This window comes from Equus przewalskii, chromosome 27, assembly GCF_037783145.1.
Source record: "Equus przewalskii isolate Varuska chromosome 27, EquPr2, whole genome shotgun sequence".
Lineage (NCBI taxonomy): Eukaryota > Metazoa > Chordata > Mammalia > Perissodactyla > Equidae > Equus > Equus przewalskii.
In genome coordinates this window covers 31,086,643-31,103,054 of record NC_091857.1, presented here as the reverse complement: position 1 = coordinate 31,103,054, position 16,412 = coordinate 31,086,643, and the positions used below count along the sequence as shown (strand labels likewise).

Genomic DNA, 16,412 nt, shown 5'->3' with positions numbered 1-16,412 from the left:
AATCCACTCTTTGAGGCGTGTAGTAGATTCTCTTTCTCAGGACGTCACCCTACAGCCCCACTGGCTACCCCGAGTTGCATTTTGACTTTGCATGGGGCATACTGGGTATGGGAAAGCTTGTAAAGGTTCTGGACTGGAAACAGTGGCTCCCCACAATCCTGCCCACCAGTTCATCATCAATGATCCTTGTGATGCGCTGACATGAACGTGCTCTGTCCTCCAGTGGGTTTCTCTAATGTCCCCAGCAGTTTTCTCTTTGTGTTCTGCTGCTGTGTTATTTGGTGCCTAAAGATTTGTGACAGATCTTCAATTCAGATTATGCCAGGACCACTGTGAACTGTCCTCTCTTTCTCCTGCCTGCTCAGCCTTACCTCCTGAAATCCCAAATATCGGGGTATGCTATTCCTACAGATGTCCACCATCCTGCCACTGACAGGATCGTTTCATTGTGCATCTTCTGTGTGCAGAGGATGATTCATGAACAAAATGGACACAAATCCTTACCTCATGGAAATAGCGGATGTAAGGAGAGGGCAACTGAGAATAAGCATCGTGGGCAACACAATGGTGTGGGATGTTTCCTTTGGCTGGAGGGGTGCCGTTGGGGAATTAGTCACAAAGGAGGGTGTATACCGTTGGGGACTGTATCAGTTTCCTTGGGCTGCCTTAACAAAGGACCACAGACTGGGTGGTTTAGAATAAGAGAAATTGATTCTCTCACAGTCCTGGAGGCCAGAAGTCCAAGATCAAGGTGTTGGCAGGGCCACACTCCCTCTGAATGCTCTAGGAAAGGATCTGTTCCAGGTCCTTCTCTTCTAGCTTCTGGTCATTCGTTAGCTTGTGGCAGCATCACTCCAATCTCCAAATATGTGTGTGTGTCTCTGCGCCCAAATTTCCCTTTTATTAGGACACCAGTCATACTGGATGGGGGACCCACGCCACTCTAATATGACCTCATCTTAACTGATTACATCCACAAAGACTCTATTTCCAAATAAGGTCACATTCTGAGGTCCTGAGGGGCTAGGACTTCAACATTTGAATTTAAGGGACACAATTCACCCCCTAACAGGGACCCAGGGCTACAAAGGCAGCCTTGGGATGTCTGAATGACGTGAACATGGGACTTACCACAAATTAGAAGATCTCTGGGACTTATTTCTCAGATTTTGGAGGCTAGCAGCTATTGGTGCAACAAAACAGGACCATATAACGTTCAGAAAGCGCTAAAGTGTTTACCACCTTTTGCCTGAATTCAACCTACTGCTCCTACTGATGTTTAACGTGAAGAATTCTGCTTTCCTTTCTTTTTTTTTTTTTAAAGATTGGCACCTGAGCTAACAACTCTTGCCAATCTTTTTTTTTTTTTTTCTGCTTTATCTCCCCAAATCCCCCCAGTACATAGTTGTATATCTTAGTTGCACATCCTTCCAGTTGTGGCATGTGGGACGCTGCCTCAACATGGCCTGATGAGTGGTGCCATGTCTGCACCCAGGATCCGAACCAGTGAAACCCTGGGCCGCTGCAGTAGAGCACGAACTTAACCACTCGGCCACGGGGCCGGCCCCTCTGCTTTCCTTTGGTTTGCATTTGCCTGGTGCATTTTGTCCATCTTTTTATTTTAACATTTCTAAGTAAATTTGTTACATGTATGTTTCTTATAGATGTAATCTTGTTTTTTATAGTTTCTAATTTAATGCTTACTTCGTTTTCCATCTTTTTGTGTATATTTGTGCATTTGTGTGTGTGTTTCCCTTTCTGGTAGTTTAGAAAGTTCACGGTCCGCTTCAATTCTTCCAGTCATTTCTTACATAACTTTAAATAAAAGGAATTCTCTATTTCTTGATTTATCAACTTTAGATGATCTCTATTTATTCCTGATTATGACAAATGAGGAAATTAGCATAACTGCACTTCTTTCCATTTCTTCTCCCTTATGCCCCTCCCGTTGGTTGTAAGCACATCCAAGTTTACTATGTATTTTGATTCTGTCCTGTACCTAGAATTCCCACTGTTGTTTAGTCTTAGTTCCGGTTTACATTTAAATAGACTCTATATTGATCACGAATCCTTTTATACCACACATCTTCTCTGTTCCTGGATCCTTACTTTTATTTTCATTTTATTATTTCATCATATAGCAATACTATTTTTAAAAATGGCCCAAGAGTGCTTATTTTACTGAGACCAGAAGTCTAGGTAAAAAGGACAATTCACCCTGGATATAAAATTCTTACATCACACATCCTTTCCCTTAATTCTCTATAAATATTAAACCACTGTTTTCCGGTTTTTAATGCTGTCATGGAGACTTATGTGGCCAGTCTGAATTTCTTCCCTTTGTAGGTGGCTTTACTATTTATTATTTCACTATCAGTGCTATCGTTGTCGTTGTCATTGTCTGAATGCCCAAAGGCTTCTTTTGCATCCTCCCAGTCCGGGACCTCTTCGAACATGTCTTAGTGTCCTGGTTGTTCTGGACAATATTTTTCTAATCATAGCACATTGTTTAAACTGAGGGTCAAGTCATCCTTGGGTTCAAAATCATTTTCCCCAGGAGCTTCCTTTCTTTCTTTTTCCTTTCCTGTTCTCTTGTTCCTGACTCTGCACATCTGGGATCTCTCGAATCTCCTTTGTCTCTTGTTTCTTCTGCATTAGATTTGGGATGATTTTCTCAGACCCACCCTCCGAATCCCTGACCGATTGCTGCGACGTCTTTTTCTATCTCTTGCTACTTCTAATATAACTTTTATTTCTGAAACTATCTTGTCTTTGTCTTTTTCGTGAGCTCTGCCAGCCTGATTTTCATCTTCTTTGTGATGTTATGTTTTTTTTGGCATCTTGTGTCTTGTCTTTGAGCTTCTTCTCAAAAGATCCACGCTCTCTTTCTTTTCTTTGAAGCCATAGAGAAGTCTCTGTCTGGAATGTTCTTTCATCTACTGGAGCAATTCTTCATCAGATATGTGTTTCTCACCTGCCTTTTCCTCTTTTTTCCTTCTCTTTATCCCTTTTCCCCTCCCATTTTTGGTCTCTTTTGTCTACATGGAGGTCCCACTTGGACTCTTTCTGGTTATTAATGATCTTTTAATGAGGCAGGTCAATTGGTCCTACTATTCCTTAAAAATAGTGTGGAGCGCAAAGAGACCGAGATGGGGCAACTGGTAGACCAATTTGGATATTTACCCTCAAATACCCTCTCCCCAATTGCTGATCTGTACTCTGCCCCAGGGACACATCAGGGTGAGGGTTAGGGTCAGGCTCAGGGTCAAGGTTAGGTTTAGGGTTAGGGCATCTTCCACTCTGAGGCTCAAAGACTAGGCAGGAGGCCACCATGGCTAAAAATGACGCGCTGGTAATTCATAGTCTCTCTTAACTGGTTCACGGCTTGTTTCTTTTCTCTGCTCACAAAGCAGTCACAAAGCAGAATCCTGCCTCTCTTTTCTCTGCTCACAAAGCAGTCACAAAGCAGAATCCTGCCCCCCTTCTCTCCTCCACTCCACCTCCCCTCCCTGTGCCTTTGGAAAGAGGACAGATGGCAGAAAACAAAGATGGCTCCTCTGTATGGCTCCTCCTTCAACTCTGCCTCCCCAGAGATCTCAGCTTGACAATGATCTCTGTAGGGATATTCTTCACTTCTCTGTGGCCCACTCCATGCCCTAGGCCTCAAACAGAGAAGTCTGGGCTGGGTTTTTAAGGACTGTGTTATTTACTTTTACAAAAATCGAAACCTTGCTAAAGATATAGAGAACCACGCCTTGGCTCTGTGACAACTTGCACTGGAGGAAATTTCTTCATCTTTGAGTTGGTGATCGGTCCTTTTCTGGTTTTACGAAAGATGAAGCTAATGCTCTATTTTTTCAAATTGTTTTTGCTGGGTTTCAGGAAGGGAAATAAATTATGAATTCCTTTACTCTCTCATCTTTTACCATAAATTCCTTTAGACTGATTCTCATTTCCTTTCAGAAGTGCTCCATCCTGGAAGATTATTAAGCTGTTTGATATTTTGAGTGCTAAATGGCTTTGAAGATTTTGCTGTTAGGTCTTACATTGGAGCCATGTACTGCTTTACTTTACTCTGAAGTTTACCCTTTCTACTGAAAACTTAAAATAGTCCTTTTTTATAGAGCCTTAACAAGTTGCAATTGATGTTGTTTGGCTGGGGTATTTCTCTTGCTCTTCCCCAACATCCGTGTACCTCTGTGATGCTACACTAGTCATAGAAATGATTAGAACACATTCACTAAAGGGATTAAACCAGAACACAACTACATAAGTATTTGTTGGAAAATAGCTCCCAAACTTCCAATTTGGACAATCACCAATGTAGCAGGTTTGAGGGGCTGAGAGGCTTTCATTAAACGTTAGATGTCGGGGCACTGGCAAAGTTATGGAAAAGAACGTTCATGTGTGGGATCAGCAACATATTTAAGGCTTGGATTTCAATTGGTACTCCTTGAGTACAACAGGGAAAAGAGAAGAAAGGGGAGAAATGGGGCAAGGATTGGGAGGGGCATAAGGAAGGAAGAAGAAATGCAGGAAGAGAAAGACAAGGGAATGACGTGGGTAACCAGTGGTGGCTGGGAGCCCATAGGAGCTTCAGGGCCACAGACTGTGTGACCCTAATTGGTAAATTTCTAATGCCAATTCAATGCGTTATTAGAACACAGGGCCCTTGACTTGTATTCCTCTGTGTCTTCTCTCCCAACTGCCCTATCCTTATACCAAGGACCTAGCTCTAGACCTGGTGGGATTTCATAATCAAGATGGCTCAGAACAAGTCTTGGGCTTCTTCCTGGGGCATCTGGGGCTACTGAGGGCCAAGGACATAGCAACAGTGATAATGACAATCAAAGTTAACACCTGTAAGTGACAGAGAGGCAGGGGGCACTACTGAGAGACAGCCGTAACCAAGGAGTCCAAGCAAGTGTGGGGCCATCTGCCTTGGAATCTCAGGATCATCCCCGGAAGTTCTGATTTCGTAGGTCAGGGGCTGGATGAGGGCATTTACATTTCTAACAAGCTCCTCTAACAATTCTTATGCCTGCTAATGTTGGAGAATCACTAGTCTAGGGAACCTTTAAACCCTAATAGTATATGACCCATGACTCTTATTATATGAGAAGACAGGATGCTCAATCTGGCAGAGGCCCAGCCAAGGAGCTGTCAGCTACTCCCTCGCTGTAGAAGGTGGATGTTTAGTTTACGCCAACCATCACCAACAATTGACTGAATTCACACTTTAATACTCACAGACTCCACGCATCACCTCTAAGCCTTCCCTCAAGCTGCTTTCACACAACTTTTCCTTAGTCTGTGGGGGTAAGACTTGAAAAGAGAAGGAGAGAGGATGGAGGAAGGGAAGCCAAGTTTGCAGATGCTTCTGGAGAATATGTGAAGAATACCTAAGAATATCTATATATCTGAAACTTGGGGTTTGGCTGCCTCACACAGAAATAAGCTAGACTTTTTAATTCAAGAGTCCACATTTTAGATAGTTTTGATGTCTGGCCAAAACACAAGTCAAACAAAATAAAACAAAGCCCCATTCATGTATTCAGCACCGCGGTAGGAGGAACGACCAACCTTAATAATATGGAGCTTGGGTAAGAGGTTACAGTCGGCGAGCGTGAGCTCATCTCCGTCCAGGAATTTCCTTCCAGAAACAGCAACTTCCTCAGTGCTGTCGGCATCTATTTCATCAGGCAGAGGGCTATTTAAGTAATTATCCAGCTTCTTCAGGGCCTTTAACAGGTTCTTTTCATAAACTAAACAGAAAGGCAAAAAAGGACTAAGATAAGCCATGTGAGTTAGCGTCACTTTTCTCTAGATGTGAAGGAAGGAGACTGTCCCCTTTCCTTCCCAAGACATGGCCGGTGGGCAGTGGGGAGTTGGGAAAGAAGGAGGTGGACTTACAAGATCTGAATAAATCACTCATTCCTCCCTTGAAAAGAATCTTGGTGTCTACACAACACTGCTACTTCTAGAACACATTCATTTCTTCAGCCATCTTCCTGGAAATCCCATAATGAAGTAGGCATGGCAGAAGGTTCATTTGAACAGCTGGGTCCCCAGCTGAGAACTCCTGGTGATGATTACTTTCCCCTAAAAAATGTCATCTTCTGGGCTCTCAACCTCTAGAAGTGCTCAATCTCTTGAACCCCATGTGCAGACTCAAAGTTGGAAGGACTTTTTCTTATTTCTAGACACAGGTCCCTCCCCGCTGTGAAATGAGTCAGAATTCCCAGGATCTCAGAAGAAGCCCCATCAGAGGCTGCATGGAGGTCCACGTTGCAAACTGAGAACAGGAAGATGGGAGCTACTCACTCTCGTGTGCATCCTTCTTGGTGTTCTTAATAAATGCTGAGAATTTGGCAAACACGTCATTTCCTGCGGAGTTAGAATCAGGGTGTTGAGTTCCCAGCTTAGGGTACCTTGAAAAATTCAAAATGGAAGGATCACACACAAGCAGCGTTTGAGTTAGGATAATACAACGGGGAGGGGGGAGTGTCTTCCTCAGAGTGGATATAAAAATGAAACCTTCCCCTTGAATATCTTCCTAATCTTTTTATCTTCAAGGTTGGAAGCAGCACATTCTAGGGAAAGCATGAAACTGACTGTACTCATCCTGGGACACAGGGCCCCACCTGGCCTCGCTGGGCTTCATTGCCTCCCTACTAAAATGAAGGTGAGGGACCAGAAGGTTCTTTTCCAGGTCTAGCACCCGTGACGTTGTCTGCTAACACACACGCCTACCTTCCAGCAGTGTATGTACCTAGGAAATGACCCACCCACACAACACTGACCAACCTCCTCCTCCTCACTTCCTGCTGTCAAACCCTAATCACCAGCCTGCAGGTGCAGAGCAAAGAAATCCAGCCACCTTAACTCAAGGGTTCCAACCTCGCTCTGTGTTTTCTGCAGCACACCACGGTATAGTTAGGAAGTAAGCACCACGGCCGCAGAAAACCAAACACACAAAGCCCAGAGCTTTAGCATGGTCTGTGAAGGGGGAAAGTGACGATCGAGCTGTGAAGGCTGTTTTGATGAGGCCTACCTCGGGGGAGCTAATTTCTCCTCTAAGAACTCCTCGATCTTATTCACATCTGTCTTGACTTCACCATCAAAAGTCATAAAAGGAGGGTTTGTTCCGGGCGCCAGGTTCTGCAGGTCCGCGGGTTTCCTGGGTGGGAGGGAACGGCGGTGTTTACAGGCAGCCACAGAGTTTGGGTTCATTTCCAAGGCTTAGCCGTGCCCGCCCCAACTTGAGAGAAACAACCCTTGAGGATTTCAAAGCAGGTTGTGGGTTTGCAAAATGTCCTACTGGTGATGAAAGTGGGGCCCTTTTTCTGGATATGGAGGTGAAAAGTTAACTCTCCCCAGTGCTATCAACCAGGAGTACTGTTCAGACGGGCTTTCCAGAGGTTCACAGCTGACCAGTAACTGGGAGATCAGGTTCCTGATGACACCCCCACTTTACGCCTCCCTGATCACGTCTGATCCAATCCTGTAATTACTGTTCGCCCAACACTCAAGCTTCAGTTCAGGGTCCTGCCTGTGGATGGACATGCCATGACATGGTCTAGTGGGTCCTAGTATAGTAGTGTGTATGTGTGTGTGTGTCTAGAGAATAGGGCACGGTTATTTCAATAATGCAGAAAACTTGTCTTACCTTTTCAGATCCACTGTTGTCACATTAAATATAACGCCCTTCAGCCAGAGTATCATAAAGAGACGCTGAGAAAATGGGCAATTTCCAATACTCTCACCATCGCAACCAGCCTACAAATTGAAAAAGAAATCTTTCTCAGAGCCAGTCTCACAGTTGTATTCTGCAACACATGCACACAAAATCATTATGAATTTCTGTGAATAGTCACGATACTGTAAATATCTTTCTGGGGCCATTTCACTCAGCTTCTCTGCCAGGGGGAGGAAGGGGGAGAGGGGAGGGGACACACACTTACGCTGCACTGAGCATTTTCTTTCTACCTTCCCACCACCTCACCACTTCCTGCCACCTTGGGCCTCCGAGTAGCAGTTTACAGAGGGAAAGAGCAGAGCAGCAAGAGGGAACGCCCTTTGCTACTCAAGGCAAAGAAGAAACACATGTTCGTTCCCTCCCTCCATCTCTTGATCCTCTCCAGAAGCAACACATCTCTCTTTCCAGGAGGATCACATTTAAAAAGAGACTGGCAGACTCTCCCACCGGGACACCACCCCGCATAGTCTCTGCTCTGCTCGTCTACAGAATGATCCCTGGACATTATAAAACTTCTGCGTCCCCTCCTCTGATTCGGCTTGGCAGAGCTATGGGGGACATTTGTACTTAGAGGGCAGATTATTGCACAGTTGGCATCGAGGGTGGAAGGATATGAAACGGTTCCTCTCTGATGACCCAAAGCAGGTCACATACACACGTAGCTCAAACATGGGCATGGAAACATACTGAACACACATCCCCCTTCTCATGGGCTCCCGGCAGAGGGGAAAGGCAGATGTTGGGGAAGAGAAGTGACATGTGGGGCTTCGAAACTCCTAGAAAGTTCCGAAACTCTTCTTTCTCTTCCCACCTTTCTCCACTCCCCACATGGCTGACACGGTTGTAGTGTGAACAAAACGCTGCTGGAAAGGCGGAGAGGCGGCTTGGACACACTCCTCGCATCCCAGACTCCAGGCACCACACTCAGCCGGACTTCAATGACCAAAACGCAGTCACACTTAACCCGTGACGTCCATTTCTGCCAATGTCATCAAAAGAAAGTTTAGAGGAAAGCACCATGTCTATGACTTAAATAACAGAAGGACACAAGGCAGAAAGTGAGCTGCCGGTTTGGGAATTGAAGAAAGGAAAAAAGATGCCTCAAGAAAACTGGACAACTTAAGGAGTACTTCAGAGAGTCAGTTCTCTGATAGTAGTGTTCTTAAGTCACTTGGAGAGGCTATTAATAACAGGATGTCCCCACGGATTAAGAGGCTAAGAGACACACAACCCAATTTTAAAAAGACTTGACCAGCCTCTTCACAAAAGGCAAAATCCAAGTGGTCAATAAGCACATGAAAAAGTTCTTAACATCATTAGCCAGCAGGGCAATGCAAATTAAATCACAAACAGATACCACTACACACCTGCCGGAATGGCTAAAATGAAAAGATCTGACAATGTCAAGTGTGGACAAGAATGCAGAGCGGCTGAATTCCCATTCACAGCTGGTCAGAGTGCAAATTGGCAGAACTACTTTGGAAAGCTGTTAGGCAGCTATCTACCAAAGCTGGATCTACATTTGCCCTGTGACACAGCAGTTCCACTCCCAACAGCAGTGAGCGTTTATGGGCGTAAGAGACACACATACAAATGTTCTTAGCTTCAGTATAATGGCCAAAACCCGGAAACAACCCAGATACCATCAAGAGTAGAATGAACAAGCAAATTGTAGTACATTCATGCGATAGGATGCCACACCACAATGGAAAAGAATTAGCTATTCCTACAAGCAGCAATGTGGATGAATCTCACATTCACTATCTTGAGAGAAAGAAACCAGACTCAGAGGGACCCTGTATAACTCAATGGGGGAGAAGTTCAAGTGAAGGCAAACTTCCCTGTGTGACGGGCGTCAGAATAGCAGTTGCCCCTGGAAGCTGCCTATTTTCCGGGAAAGATGGGAGGGAGGTAGAAATGTTCTATATCTTGATCTGGGTGGTGGCCGCATAGGTATATTCACTGACAGAGTCTTAAGATTTGGGTACTTTATTGCATGTTTTACTTTAATACGGAAGAAAAGAAAGTAAAACTATTAATTCAGAAAAAAAAATACTGAGAGTCAGATCCAGTGGGTCTGGCATGGGGCCCAGGAATCTGAATTTCTAACAAGCTCCTCCAAGGGGATATGATACTGTTGGTCAAGGACCCATGAAGATGATGGTGGACTTAATATGCTCACACAGCCGCCAATGCACTCAGATAACTGAGTTCCAAGTCCTCTAAGCTCTGGGCGCTTGCTTCACACTCTTCCAGCTCCTCTTCTCTCCCTTCCTGCCCCAGCATCCACCTGGTAGAGGGGAGGGGCTGAGAATTCCCTCAGCTGCAGTCTGTGAAGTCGCTGGGAGCTTGACGGGTGGGGAAGTGGACAATTAGGACCCACGCACCCAAAGGGCCCTGCAATAGCGCCCCCTCAGCCACCTGAGGCCATTCCCCACCTCAGGGTCCCTTCGCCTCAGGGCCATTTTGAAGGCTACCCATCTCCTCCTCTCTCTATTCTGGAGCAAGAAGTGCAGAGCTGAGTTCTAGAAAACTCCCAGCGGCTTGCTGCTTGGGATCCCTGTGAAATCACGGTGCTTTCTTAACTCCTGCAGGTTTGGGCAGAGTCAAGCCAAGGAAAGGGGAGGGGGGAGATGAAAGCACAGGGACACAAAGCCACATATTTCGGCCAGTCCTGACTTGTTCCGCAGCTTTTAAACCTCTTATTTTTATGGCAGTTACACTAAGCACAGTAAAGTCTGAGATAAGTTCTGCAGAGTGGGGCAATTGTTTTCTTTCTCTTTCTCCCTTGTCTCCCTAACCTTGGGAATCCTGTTAGAACTCATTCCGAATGCCACAAATCCCCGCTGAGCCCAGGCGTCCTTCGCTTCGGTCGCTGGGTGTCTCGGTGAAGATCCCCAGCACAAAGGGCCCAGTGTCTGCGGGCCGACCGGCCTCTGCAGCCAGCTGCTCGCTGCTGCCACTTCTGGGGAATAATTCTGTTGCCCAGGTCTCTCTCTGTCTTGCTCTGTGTCTTTAGCAGACTCAAATTCAAGTTCAAAGTTTTTCCTTGAAATTGTTCTCACCATTTCCTGCATCCTGCCAGCTACTCTTTGGGAGAAATAAAGTGGGTAGGAGTGATACGCTTTCTAAAAAATGACAACTGCCTTTGCCATCCAACTCGGGCAAAATGGGAACTTTTTAACAGGCTCCTTCCCGGAACTGCAACTGGGACAAAACATGTGGCCGGAGGGTGGGACAATGGTCTGCGTGGCCACGGCACCCAGAGATAGTAGTAAAAGCTGCGATTGTACATTTTCCGCCTTGTGGCCTTAAAATGGAGTTGTTCCAGCCCAGCACGGCTGGTGGACTGTTAGGCATTTTAGGAGAATTAAGTAGCTGCTCCACTGCCAAGGAAACAGGATTTACATATCCAGTGTTGCCTCATCTTAAATTGCTCTAAAAAATTTTTTTCTCTCCTTGTCTGTTGTAAGTGAGGGGGTTACGGGAACATGGTGGGAGTGACGAGGACGCCATGCTGCCTAATCTCATTACTTTAATGTGCTTCAGTGCTAGGATGTGCCAGCAAAAATAAGGCAAAGATATGCCATCTCCATAGCCCACTGTTGAGCAACACCAGGAGAGCAGGTCTTGGTCGCGTTCATCAACCAGAAAAGATGATGGATAAATACATATATATTAGGAGCAAATAAGTGACACCATCGCCGTAATTGGGACGTTTTATCATAAGAAGCTCTATTTTCCAATGCTGCTAGTTCTCTCCAGCTAATTACACTCTGGGCTAAAATTTCTCAGCAGGGCTCTCAGCCTACGGGGGAAATTTCTGTATGTATACATTTCTGATAAAATCAAATTAAGCCGTTTGAGAGATCAGAGTGTCTTTTGTTTCCAGTGAAGACCCAGGCACTGGGATAACCCAGCATTGTACGTCTGCCTTTCAAATGTAACTTTTTCGAGTGCCTATGATGGTAATTCTCAAAAGAAAAACATTAATGCCTCTGACAGGTTCTGAGAAATTCTGTTTGCAGCCGAGACCAGCTGTGGCATTTGAGAACACCAGTAATTCTGCTGAGTCCCGGCCTGTGCCCACCTCCTCCTCCCAGAGGCCCTCCGAGGGGTAAGGGGCCAAATATCGCTACAAAGGTCAGCAGTCCCTCTTCACTGCAGGCCTGATTCAAATTAGAGCTCTCCCACTTACTAAGCATCTTTACCTCCATTCAGACTTGGTGGGGAAAGTTGTTTTGTGTTTTTTTTAATTTCCCTTTCAGTTCTTCTTGCTTCAGGCAAATGACCTCTCCAATGCTGGGCAGGAGCTACATGTAAGGGGCACCACCCACGCCCCACCTTCCACGAAAATGATTCCAGTCCCACCACTGCCTCTGAAGGATCCAATGGGCCCCTGGCATCATAGTCCAGACCTGACAACGGGGTGATAACCCCCTCAAGATATGCTTGGTGGCTCCTGAGCACCCCACCCTCTCCTTCCTGCCAGAGCACGTCGCACACCCACCACCTTGATTTTCCACCTTCTTGGCTCCACCTTCTAGAAAGTTCTATATGGGCCTAAATGGTAAACACATTCTGTAAAGTAAGCGCTTTTCCCTACTCTACCCAAATGTAATCAAAAACAATTTTGGGGGTGGCGAGAAGATAAAAGAAGAGGAAATAGATCAGTAATATTCTAATTGTCCCTTTTCTGATAACTGGCTTTCAACCAAGGAGGCCAGATGTGTATCCTGTGTGTGGGGAGCTATTCCAGTCCCTGGAGAAAACCAGGAGGCATCTGGAGGCAAATAGCTAATTTGGTTGGCTCCATCACAGGGAAATGGAGAAAATCAGGGAGTAATGACCGGCCGTTCCATTTCCAATGTTCGGGAGGGACTTTAGGTTGCATAAAAACAGTAGCTGACCAGAGAAGGCAAGAGTCGGAAGGCAGAGTTTGATGTGGGAGGCCATGGGTGGCCACCAGAATTAGTTCTCCTCCAAGAAGAACAATGTGGTCAAAAGGACCAGCCAGGACTCTCTTCTGTTGGCAGCTGGCCCAGCAGAAGGCTGGACACAACACGGCCAGAGAGGAACAGTTAGAGCCAACCAGATGGGAGGCAACGCCTCCCTCCAAGTCCCGCCTACAGATTTCCCTGAATTCTTCCCGCGTCCTTTGCCGAAAGCATGATGGCCTCACATGCTTTGGGACCTGGCAACCAGACATACACCGCATGGCCAAGCACAAAGATCCTGGCCTTCGACCTGAACAGTCAGTCCTCCTCGTCCTGCTGTTCTCCCTGGACGTGTCCACAGGGGCCAGGGCCCCCTTCCCTTGGCACAGGCAATTTTATTTCATGTACAGTTGACTCTGAGGTTTGATGAACACCTCTCGTGGTATGTGAGGACCTGCGGGTTATCAGCCATCAGCACGTGGCATGTGGAACAGCTGGTCCTGACAGAGCAATGTGGGAGCAGTCACTGCTCACCAGGCTGCCCAGCCTGCACCCACCGTGTCTCTGCATCAGGGCCGGCCATTTGGAGCAGATGGGGCCGTGGAAATTGTCTCAAACCAGGGAAGGGTGGGGGACACTCCTACTGGGCTTCTTCCTGCTCCCGTGTGGAAGCAGGCGAGCGAGCTGGGACCTCTCCAACTCTGAAACAGTGGGTGTCTGGAGTCAGGGACCATCTCCATTCATCGGGGCAGCTCCCACAGGCCCTGGCAGAGTTCCTGGCACAAAATAAACACGTGAAAAATGCCTGGGGGCCTGAGTCCAATTGCTCCAATGCACTTGGTCCACTTCAGAAAGCGCCTCATGGCTCTTTCTTCTCTGGGCCAAAGTCCACGAGCTTTTCTCTCTCAGAAGTTCCCAAATTCTCACTACTAAGACATCCTCCATGGAGAGTGACACACGGAAGAGAACGGAAGGTGGACTAGAGAGACAGAGAAAGGGAGAGCGAGACAGGGAAGGCCTGAGTTATGGGCAGGAAAGTCTTCCCCAAGCTTCTTGGTCTAATGGTTTGACTTAAAATGCAATATTTAAATAGATCTGGGACTTCCTGATTTTGAATAATTCTACAAGTTAAAAAATGTACAATACTTTCCATTTGCCCAATAAGTTGAAATTTCCATTTTGGGGTAGCACCAGGTGTCCCTGAGGAGACATGGGCACCGGTGCAGGCCTGGGAGCCAGGAAGAGAGGATGTGAACTGGGGGCCCACTACTTGCTAATTGTGTGGCCTTGGGCAATTCTTGCCCAAGAAACTGAGCCTCCGTTCCCCCATTTGAAAAACTGAGCTAAACATACCTAGGCCTTGCAGGATCTTGGGGTGACACACCTGAGTCTCCTGGGCTCCCAATAAAGGCAGCTATTATTGTCATTATCATTATCATCATCGTTACTCTTCCAACCTGAGCGCACCCGAACAGACAATTATGGCATTTAGAGTACTTTTTAACAAGCCTCAATTAGTGTGATTTTCATGCCAAACCGTATAGCCCTTAAAGATCCACTGATTTTTTTTTTCTCAAAAAGTAACGTCTCCTATATCTATTCCAAGTGAAAATTAAGAACCGAAGTCATTTTCTTAATTGCAAAAGCAAACGGATCTTCAGCTGGGAGGCGAAATAGCAGGGCCCTGGCCTGGCTTTGGTGTGTGGGAGTTACACCAACCTCTCGGGGAAAGGTCCGGAGGAGCCAGGAGAGTTGGCGCATCTTGACTGACGGACGGGCAGGGCTGACGAGCCCAGGGGAAGTGCTTTCTGTTTAAGAAATGACAGCCAAGCACTCTGCTTGTACGAGGGGAGAGGCTGATCTCTTTCTGGCTTTTGGAGTTGGCGCAAAGGGAAGCTGAGCAGAGCTGGCTGCCTTCTTCCACCGTCATGTCGGGGAGAGTGAATTCCACAGAAGGGGAGAAGGTGGCAACCACCCCCATCAGGATTTGAAGTACAACATGCCAGGACTGCAGATCCACATGAAGAAAGGTGATTACAAGAAGTCGGGAGAGAAACAGACTAGCCCGTCCCTTCCTTGTTTGGAAGAATGTTTTTGAAGGAATGGTCTCCAAAATCGGCAATTTCTAAGGTGATTTTTCAAAACTGCTAATAGCGAGCCCTCACTGAATGCCTCCTCTGAGTTCAACGACGGTTTCGAACCATTCGCGGACTTTATGGGCCTCGAGCCTCTCACACTCCTGTTATCACTCCCGTTTTACAGATGAGTAAACTGAGGCTCAGAGAGGCCAAGTAAGCTGTCCAAGGACACACACAGGGTCAGATGAATAAAGATCTCTCTTGTTCTCCCCAACTGGATCCAATTAAACGTTCTCAAGATGGAAACCAGACTGTTTCCCACCTTTACCTGAACATCAGACTGTCCCCCGGCACGGCTTTCCTCCCCTGAAATCTCTCGGGCCTAGATCTCGAGCCTCACACCCACATTCCTGTGGCAGCCTCCCGCTGGGCCTCTCTGCCTAGGAATCCTAGTTCTTCTGATCTTTCCTGTAATCTGGACAAGGCTAACCCTGATAAAATGCCGTTTGCCTTAGATCACTCTGCTGGAACGTTCTTCAAGTGCAAATTCGAGTTACACTGCTCCCGAGCAGTGGGACCACCGGCAAGTACCTAACCGGCTAGCACCCTCTTGCCACATTTACAACGTAAGACAATAGTCCCTACTCCTCCGACCTGGGGGGAATTAACGAGATGTTAGTGGAAAACACACAGAACAATGCCTGACACACGGAAACATTCAACAGTCTGTCTACCCTCCCTCCCTGCTTAGCCCTACCTCCTCCCTCTTGCTCCCACCTTCTCTCATCTGTCCTTCTTTCCCTCCCTCCTTCCTTCTTTCCCTCATTCCTTCCTTCCTTCTTGCCCTCCACCCCTCCTTCTTTCCTTCTTTCCTCCCTTCCTTATCTCCTTCCTTCTATCCTTCCCTCCGTCTTTCCTTTCCTTTCCACTTTCCAATCTATGCCAGTCCTGCCGGTCACTCTCCTCAAACGCCATCGTCTCTCAGGCCAACAGCTGTGCCCTTCACTGCCCTACGTCAAGCTCCTGAGATCCCTCTTATCCAGGCCACTGCCACCTCCCTCCTGCTTCCGGTCTGTGGGTCAGTTCTCCACTCTATGTCCCTTTCTGTGACTGTCTGGTCAGCATTTCCTTCTCCCGTTTCTGAATTCTGCTTACAATATAATCGGCTCTGCCTGGTTTAGCACCAGATTGTTGACTAATTATTTCCCGTTGGTTCCATTCCTTCAGGGTGGACCATGTCAGCCTTCTGTACAGAAGAGGTGATAAATTGTCCCCTCAAAGTGCCTGCGACATGTTCATTCTCTTCCCACTCTCCCCACGGCGTCCATGGCATGGGCCCAGGCCCACGGAAGGTACGCCATAAAAACTCACGTTGTGAGCAAGTAGCCACTGTCCTCAAACATCCCAGGAGACTCCTTATCACATGGAGTTCCTTTAAAGTTGAAGGAACCATGCCTCCTCCCTGAGGGGAACAGCGGCAGGTCCAGCCTCATCTGTCCCCAAACATCCCCCCAGCCTGCCCGTCACGGGGCTCCTTTCTCCATTCCCCCAAAATGACAATCGCTGGGTCACCTGGTTTGCACAGGACTGTCCTGATTTTAAAAATAGAAATCTCACATCCCCCTTGCTAAGTTCCAG

At 46.9% G+C, this 16,412-nt stretch overlaps 1 protein-coding gene across 2 annotated transcripts in view; it reads right to left on the bottom strand.

Annotated features, from left to right (window-relative positions):
- Positions 1-16,412, bottom strand: part of CLIC6 (chloride intracellular channel 6) — a 40,922-nt gene that overhangs the window by 2,190 nt on the left and 22,320 nt on the right. Inside the window, exons 1-5 of one of the 2 annotated variants that reach the window (XM_070597732.1) lie at positions 8,571-8,733; positions 7,670-7,779; positions 7,055-7,180; positions 6,325-6,431; positions 5,584-5,765 (exon numbers count right to left, since the gene is read on the bottom strand). In XM_070597732.1, the coding sequence (XP_070453833.1) occupies positions 5,584-5,765; positions 6,325-6,431; positions 7,055-7,180; positions 7,670-7,725 (471 nt within the window). In that variant the 5' untranslated portion in view covers positions 7,726-7,779; positions 8,571-8,733. Of the gene's footprint in view, positions 1-5,583; positions 5,766-6,324; positions 6,432-7,054; positions 7,181-7,669; positions 7,780-8,570; positions 8,734-16,412 lie in introns of those variants that run through there. The other variant, XM_070597731.1, reaches the window with a different exon arrangement.